Source organism: Sciurus vulgaris (genome assembly GCF_902686455.1).
Source record: "Sciurus vulgaris genome assembly, chromosome: X".
Taxonomy (NCBI): domain Eukaryota; kingdom Metazoa; phylum Chordata; class Mammalia; order Rodentia; family Sciuridae; genus Sciurus; species Sciurus vulgaris.
Genome location: NC_136471.1, coordinates 93,193,719 through 93,202,904, shown reverse-complemented (window position 1 = coordinate 93,202,904; position 9,186 = coordinate 93,193,719). Strand labels below are relative to the sequence as shown.

Below are 9,186 nucleotides of genomic sequence, written 5' to 3'. Positions count from 1 at the left end.
TCTTTTACCTTGTGTGAGGACTTGGTGAATAGAACATGGTCTAGACTTCAGAACCAAGTTTTCTGTTATGCTTTCTGCATTTATACAGATAGGGCAGAAACAGCACAAATTCCATAATGGGCCTGAGTATTAGCCTAAAAAATTATAAGGAATAGCAAAGGTGCCTGTGTAGTAAGTGTTTAGCAACAAAAAGTCATGGATTTTTAAAAATATTCTGATAGATAGGGTTCACATGTACCATCCTTATATGAGTTACACATTTTTATGTTTGCAAAGAAAAAAAAGATGTGTATATACATCATATATGTAAAATTTTATTTAGTTTTTATATTATACACTTTTCTGGAGACAAATTAATTTTGTAATCTGAGAAAAACTTTCAATGTCTTTTTAAAAATAGATAAATTGTAGGATAAGGCATGTTATACCATTGGTAAATCTCAACTTATGTCCACCACTAGGGTTTAAAGATTGATTATCATGTATGGCATAGTGGTGGTGTTAAAATATTTTGCATTTGTCACTTGGGGGTACTTCAGGGAGCACCTCCAAGGAAAAATTCACACTAAGGGAAGAGCAGTCTGCCAACAGATTTGGCTCAGGAACAAATGGTAGGTTTGGGGAAAAGAAGAGTGAATCTTGCTTTTTGGGCTGTGGGTTTGGTCTCCTCCCCAACCTTCCATACTTAAGTTCTAGGGAGAGAAGTAGCCTATAAGTAAACTCTGAAGAATGTTTTTCTTTCTTCAACTTTTATTATGGAAAATTTCAAACATATACAAAAGTATAGAGAATAGGATAGTGAATTCTCAAGCATCCATCACACAGCTTTAACAATGATCAGAGCCAATCTTGTTTCATCTATGCATTTGCCTACCCCACCCTCCAATTATATTGAAGCAAATACCAATAGCATATCATCTATAAATTTTAGTACATTTTTCTAAAAGATAAGCATTTAAAAAAAATAATCACAGTACCATATCACAGCTAAAATAACCAATATATCGGAAAGATGTGTTTTTATTTCAAATTCTGTAAAATCTGGGGACACAATACACTTCACTGATACCATGAGGAAGGATGTTAACACTATTACGGAGTCCAAGCTTTTTCCAATGTAATTGTTTAATAATGCAAAAGGAAAATAGAACAAATCATCATAGTACAACCATGCTGGAACCCTTATAAGGAGCTTGGGAAGAGTGCTAATGCCACACACCCCCATAGCAAAACTCCGTGTTATTTCCTCTAAACTCTCTCTGTCCTAACGTTGTTCTGAAACTGGCTGACCAAAGTCTTCCCTTCAAAATCCTTCATTTTGTGTTCCCCTATTACAGAAGTCTCTTTCCCAAATGCCTTTTCTAAGTGACAACAATGTGGTGCTCTCAACCCTGTGGATGTAGAAACTAGGTAGGATGAGGAGTTAGCTGAGTATACTGGGGAAAAGATGAAAACTATGGTCAACTGAAACAATGAGAGGCAAAAAAAATCTAGGCAAACTGCATGGCATAATTAACTTTGGAAACTGACTATGCTGGAGTCTTTCTTGGCTCTGGCATCAAATAATAGAGTATATTGAATCTGCAAGATGAGAAAAAAAGATTTTCCTCAAAGAGATGTTAAGATGACATGTAAGAAGTGGTAAGGGCATTGCAAAAAATTAAATGTATTATCTGTATATTATTTTAAGATCTATTTTTATAAAATTCACAATATTATCTTGTGTGCATTGTATTTATTTTTACAATTACCTTTATAGCAAGTGATTTTCAGAATAAAATGTTAAGCAAATTAACAACAGTACAAAAACACTAAAGTTGTTACATGAAGGACTGATTCTACAAAACATTGCCCTAAGCAATGGTGTAATCATAAAACCGTGCCAGCCACTGTGTGGTATGATACAGAAACATGATTAACAATTCTTGGCCTTGAACATCTTACAACTGTCTTGAAATGTTTTTGAAACACCTGATACACAAAAGCTACACCATGGTGCCTAGAACGCAGGTACTCTACTAGCACCAGATTGGAAGGGGAATGTTTAGCCACACAAGGATTACAAAATATTATTTGAATCAAAGACCTTCAGTGAAGCCAACCATATTTCAAGTAGTATCTCAGATGCAGGATATGCAAAAGAGTAAGGAAAAATAGTCTTTGCTCTCAAAGATATAGTCTAATGAAGAAGGCAGACACATCAAAAAAGCACAACAAAAGGCTATAGGTGCTGAATTAAGTCTCTTCACGTACAGTAGTACAACAACCAGAGTAAGAGGAGTCAGTAGAATAGACAGAAGGAGTGTCTGTCCCAAGACGCAGGAGAAATACCAGATGAGCTGTCTCCTTGGGAACATTTCAAGTGCTCACCTGCACTTGACAATTTCAGTGAGCACTAGGATCACATCAATGATTTTTTCAGAGCAATCCTGAACATCTTTACCATTCATCTGGAAAAAGAAACCAACATACAATTAGCAAGCTTATATTAACAATTCTCCAAACTGACAAATTTAGCGAGGGCATATTATGTGTGTCAATCACTTGGCATTTGGAAAGCTTTCACAGAATTATCTAATGCAGATGCAATGTGAGTCTGGATCAGCAGCTGAGGAACTTACAGGCCAATATGACACAAAAAAGTCAGGAAACCTGGTACCAAAAATTTTGCAAAAGGGGAATGAGTATTTTAGAAATTTTTTAAAAGCCAGGCACAGTGGCACATGCCTATAGTCCCAGAAACTTGGGAGACTGAGGCAGTAAGATCAAAAGTTGGAGAACAGGATGGGCAACTTAAAGAGATCCTGTCTTAAAAAAGGACACAGATGTAGCTCATTGGTAGAACACCCCTGGAGTTCAATCCCCAACATCAAAAAAAAAAAAAAAGAAAAGAAAAGGACACACAAAATCCAAAATTTAGTTTTGGGATATAGCTAAGAGGTGGATTATTAACCTAGAATGTGTGAGGCACAGAGTTCAATCCCCAGTACCACAAGCACAAACAAATTCTAAATTCCATGTTCTAGACTCCAGGCTTATGGAAACGAATTAAGACATATTCCTAAACACTAAAGGGTTTGTGGACCTGTGGACACCTAGCTTTGCAACTAGATTAAGTCCCAACAAACTGTGAGAACCATCACACAGGAGGGGGTTTCTTCACATAGGCATAAAAGGGTTCTCACTGGAGATGTGCACGAAGTATCTATTCTCTCCAAAGACAGATTTCAAAAACAACCTGAGCACCAGATAATTAGATAACTTGGCTAAAGTTTGAGTGACTAAGAACTGGTACTAGGTCTTTCTGACTTCCAAGTCCTGATGTAATTTCTATCGCATCAAGCTATCATAAAAATATCACATTTTAGTAGTCAACATAGTGACTTCTACAGGAAAATATTGATAAAATTATTTTTGGTAGTACCAGGCAGCTCCTCACAACAAGGGAAACCTAGAGGTGAAATCTCTGTTCAGAATAAAAACACATTCATGTAGCTATTTTTGTATTTTATGAACAAATTGACAGTTGTATACGGATATTTCCAAGTAAAATCATGCAAATATTAAAATTTTTGCATCAGTTGTCTTTAATCTATGCAAAGTAAAGAAACAACTGAATTGTTTCAGAAAAATTTTCTCCCTTCAGTTTACTTCTTAAAAGTGTGGTCAACTGATCTTTTTTAGGTTTTTCAACCTTTATTTTTTTAATATATTTTTATGTGGTGCTGAGGCTCAAACCTAGTACCTCACACTACTAGGCAAGTGCTCCACCACTGAGCTAAAACCCCAGGCCAACAGATTTTTTACACACATACACACACAATTTCCTGAAAAATTTGTATATAATATTATGTTTCTAATAAATTACATATCTATATTATCCTGTTATCTCTATACATTTGTAAAAACAAAAGCATTTGACTAGGGGCTGGGAATGTTACTCAATGGTACAGTGCATATTTAGCATTCATGAGGCCCTGAGTTCAATCCCTTACACCTGAGTTGAATGTAAGCTATTTATAAATAATGTAGAAAATAAATTTCTAATCCTTAGCTGCAAAATATAATTATCTGTAGAGATGACTTTTTTTTCTTTCTTAATGGGGACTATAAAATTTGGGCTATAAAATTTGGCTGCCTATGTTTACTGCAGTCACAAAAAATAATATTTAAGTGACTTGTAACACTCTTAGAAGGAAAAAAAATCCCAACTGTGCATCACTTTTTGAGCACTGAATTGGTAGAAATTTTCTATGTATTACCTCTGGTCACCTGTTGTAGCCTGAACCTACTGATTTAAGTCTTAAAAAAATGAAACTCATTTGAGCTTTCAATTATTCAAAAAAGACTGTGTTACACTGAATATGTTATTAAAAAAAAAAAAAAACTACTTGAGTGATCCTGACAATCAATCCTTAAAAAGTCTTACTTATTTTAGACATTTCTGATTAAATAAAGTGAGTACATATAAAGGAAGGAAGGAAGGAAGGAAGGAGAAAAAGGGGGAGACTGACAACATATTTATAAGCTAACAATTCTTGGATCAGGTTATCAATGCTATACATTCTTCCCTTTGTTAGACCTGTAAAGCAAAAACCAAATAAGATGATGCATTGCTTCCTCTAATAATAGCAAATACATGCTAGCCTCCAAAGTTCTTAGGACAGTGTTACAGGTAGAAGGGGTTCTATTTCACACGGAAAAAAAATCAATAAATAGAATCCAGAAAGTATGCTGTGGGATGGAGATATAGAATTTAATCTTGAATAACTAGATTATTGGTGGGGGGGGGGGGGAGGGACAAGGTCTGTTTGAGATTGTATAAACAGTAAAAGTCAATTTGTTTGGAATTAGTACCTTTATTCTCTGCACTCAACTTCTACCACCAGTCCCAGAGAACCATTAATCTGTGGTCTCCACAGATTTACCTTTTTTGCTACATTTCACATAAATGGAAACATATGACTTGTAAAAAATGTGCTTCAAATATATATTCAATATATATCACTTTGTTAGAGAAAAGCACAAAAAATAATCAATATTTGATCAGACTATATATTTCAGTTAACAAAACTGTTGGTTTTAAAAAGTCACCATTTTTTAGTTTATCCTTTCCTTTGGTAGCAATACCGCAGAAAATGTTTTCTGAACTGAGTCATGTACTTTATTTAAATGTGAAATAAAATTTGTCAAAAAAGGGGGACCACATTTCTTTAGAAAATGCAATGACACACACTTTCTATCAGTGTATAAGAATATTAATGTGTAAAATTGCAATGCAAACCAAATAGAGAAAAATATTGAATGCTTGCAAGGGTAAAATGCACAAAGTACACAAGGGGGCAGCAGAAAGGTGTACACAAATAGTTCCAAACCTGATCTGTTCTTTGGAAGAGCAGAATAATGATTAGGAAAAATGCAATGGCCCTTGCGTTAAAGGCAATGTTAATTTTTTTATCTAGATGCTGGTTTCTGCGTGTATTCACTAAGTAACAATTCATTAAGCTGTACAGTTAAGACTTATGAACTGTTCTATATCTGTTATGCACATCAAAAATTCACTAATTTTATAAGGGTAACTCCATTAAATTTTTAGCAATAATTGTTACAAAACAGGTTACTTAGGGCAGGATGTGTTTCAGTGTTACAGTGTTTGCCTGACATCCCTGAGGCTCTGAGTTCAATCCCCAGCATAGCAGCAAAAAAAAAAAAAAGAGGCGTTACTTTGAGGTGTACCAAATTATTGTACATAATCATTACTTTTCCTTTATAGTCATTATTCACTCATAGAATGTTGTTACATTGCTTAAGTGTTAGATATGGAGTGTTCTTTCCACCCTCAATACCCTCATCACAAAGTAGGCTTTCCTTCTAACTAATTTCAAAAACAGTCTGGAGAAACAGGAAGTTAAAGAGCGACTAATGTATTATAGATGGGATTCCTAATTACAAGCAATTATCAATTAAAAAAAGTAAGACATTCTCATACAGCACCCAAAAATGTTGTCCTGTGAAACAAAACACTTATTTTCTGCCTACAAGAGAAATTGTTCAGGTGTCTAACAGGTTGCAAAATCTGTAACAGTGAATAGCAAAGAGACAACTAACTCAATTGGTTTGCAATCACCATAAAAGATTTCATTCCTGAGGTTACTGCCAGTTAGGGAAGTTTAACCAGGTTATCACTAAATTCAAACAAGACAGAGAACTTTCTTTCAAAACCGAATGCATACTGTGAGAATCACGGTTCTTCCAGGGTGTCCAGAAAGGGGTACTGGGCGATAGAAGTCCAGCAGGCTAAATCATACTCTAGGAGTAGTTTTCATGATAAGATGTGAACATCACATGCGTTTCGCTAGCAATTCCCCAGAAATATCTACTCTATATGGCAATACCTAATAAATTCTATGGGAAAGGGTCCTTTCTAGTCAGCAGTGAAAAACCACAAGGTGGGGAATTTTAAAAAAATCAAACGATTTACATATGAATAGACAAAGGCATTTCTGAAAGAGGCATAACAGATCCCATTTTTGAAGCCGAAATTACTGTTGACTGCAGGAAGGGCACAAGCTTTAAATTTTCCCAATTTTCAAATTTAAAACGATCCCATCCAACTCCCACCACGGATGGGCTTGCTGGCAAGGATGAAGGAAGCTGTGAAGGCGAAATCAACTTCGGGGAAAAAAAATAATAGAAGATGCCCACACGATCAAGCCGGTCGCACTTGAAAGGCCTCCACTCGGAAACAAATCACACGCCTGCTATCCAAAATGCGCACGCACACTCACGCACGAACATGTGAAGTGCAAAAAAAAAAAAAAAAAATGCCCAAACCAAAACATCACAAGGCGCGCGCACACACCCACCCCCAAGAGCAGAGCAGGGCTAACACTTAAGGCACCTTTAAAGGAAACCCCTCGCGGCTTTGGCTTACGGAAACATTTTACAGTGTCGCCAAGAAGCGATTTTCAAAGCGTCTGAAAAACGTGCAAATTGTCTGAAAACAGTGCCTGGCAACTGAGACAGTTTGCAAGCGTGATTCAGAGGTCTGCCAGGGAAACAAAAGAGGCCTCTCTCCTGCCCGTGCGACCGCACATGGCAGGAGAGGTGCTCCCTCCGGCAGGGCTCATCTGAAGCCAGGCGACGACCGAAGTCCGGGCGCGAGCGGTACATACTAGGGATCGCTCTGCGACGCGGACGCGGCCACGGAGTTTCCATTGGTCGGGGAGCCGCCCAGCTTCAGTTTCTCCAGGTACTCGGCGTGCACGGGCTTGTGGCACTGCAGGACCTTGATGGCATCTTCGATCTTGAACCACTCTCGCTTGCGCCCGATGCTAATGGAATCTTCCCAGTCTTCCAGCAGCTCGGTGACAGTCAGTACATACACGTACGTCCTGTGCTTGCGATCTTGGTTCTGTTCGAAAACGCCCAGGAGCCGGCCCAACTTCCCCTTGACTCCCGCCTCTTCGTACACCTCTCGCACCGCCGCGCCGCCCGGCTCCTCCTCGGGCTCCATGCCCCCGCCGGGCACGATCCAGCGGTCCGGGTAGCGGCTGCTGCTCACCAGCAGCACTTCGTCCTCGCGCTCGCTGCGGAAGCACAGGCACGCCGCCCGCTTCTTGAAGCCCTCGGGGTCGTAGGTCCGCGTCTGGTTCGGCTTGCACTTCATCCTCGAGGCCGCCGCCAGAGTGGCCAGAGCCGCCGCGGAGCAGCCCAGGAGCTGGCGTGCAGAGAAAGGGCCGGGCGAGGGCGAGAGCTGGGGAGAGGGATGGGCTCGGGCTCGGGCTCCGGCTCCAGAGAGAGTCGCCGGAGCGGCGAGTGCGGCCGAGGGAAGACTAGGCGGGCGCTGGGGCGGGCGCGGGGGCGGGGGCGAGCCGGCGCGTCAGTCAGTCCGCGGGGCGGGCAGCCGCCGGCCGGGCGCGCGGAGGGTCCCCACCCGCCGACTGATTGGAGGCGCCACTTCCGCCGCCTCCCCGGACCGGCAGCCCACGACTCCGCACGCAGCCCACCGCGTCGCCGCCGCCGCCGGTGCGCCGCTCCCGCCCTCCGTCGCTCAGCAGCCTGGCAGGGGTTGAGCGAGGTGAGGCGCATTCGCGTGCGCGCTCGCGGGCCGGTCCGCGTGCGCGTCCACGGCGGAGGGCGAGGGGCGGGGGCGGGGGTCTCCTGGCTCCCGCAGCGCGCGACGCTGAAGGCCCACTGCGCAGGCGCCCCGCACCTCTGGGGCCGGCAACCTCCTGCCCACGCAGCGAGATTCGCCGCATTGGCACCTGGCCCGGGAACCGCTCCACGTGTGTCTTTCTGCCCAGCGTGGCTGTGGCTGTGGCGCCGCTGGACAGTGCTCCTCACCCACCCCACCCCACCCCACCCCACCCCACCCCACCCACACGCGGGTCTGTACACACCAGCGGGCCCACGCCATCCTCATCCTCATCTCCTAGGATGAAAGGCACTGCCTGTTGGTGGGAAGAGCCCCCTGTCCGCAAGATGACCAGCGCGCTTCTTGGCAGGCTCGTCTTTGCTGAGTCACATCATGCAGTTTTCTTTCTTCAACAGGTTCTCCACCTTGCCAGGCATCTTGGCACAACCCCGCGCTTAAAGCATTTCTTAAACCCCTATTTACATCGTCCCTAACCTCTCTCTTCCTCAGTTTCCTCCTCAGTCAACTCCTTGCCTCCTAGTTGCAGCCCTTTGAACTTTGAATCGCAGGCACCTAACAACTACAAAACCACCCGGGTGGTCTTGTATCAAATCCCAAGTATCTGCACACCCCCACCACGCTTCTCCTGCTTTCTTATCTGTAACTGTTGCAAGCGCTTTGGGGAGAGATGTGCAGGGCACTCCATGGAAGTCCACGTTTTACATTTTGACTTACAAAAAAGCCTGACATGTGACTCCAGCACCCCCACTTGGTGCTCTCTCTCCTCTGTTTGCTCATCCTGTCCACTTGGACGAAAACTGGCACCTCAAAGCCCCAGAGTTAGCCATGTACAGCCTTCCTCCTCCCTTTGATTCTTCTCAGTGTTTCCCTGGCCCATTCTTAGAGGTGAATGTCTTATAGAGAAGTCTGATACTCCCTAATATTGTGGTACTGGAAACTTTGTCTCTCTCACTGACAGGCTGTTGGCATCAGCCAAGTGTGAAGGGGAGGTCATGGAAACCTACTTTTTCTTTGAAATCATCCCTTCC

The 9,186-nt window shown here is 42.2% G+C and overlaps 1 protein-coding gene across 1 annotated transcript; it reads right to left on the bottom strand.

Annotated features, from left to right (window-relative positions):
• Positions 1-759: 759 nt before the first annotated feature.
• NUDT11 (nudix hydrolase 11) lies at positions 760-8,070 on the bottom strand. Its single transcript, XM_079123852.1, has 2 exons — positions 7,176-8,070; positions 760-2,450 (listed from the first exon to the last, which is right to left on the bottom strand). Coding segments are annotated over exons 1-2 (495 nt in total). The 5' UTR covers positions 7,670-8,070; the 3' UTR covers positions 760-2,449.
• Positions 8,071-9,186: the final 1,116 nt, after the last annotated feature.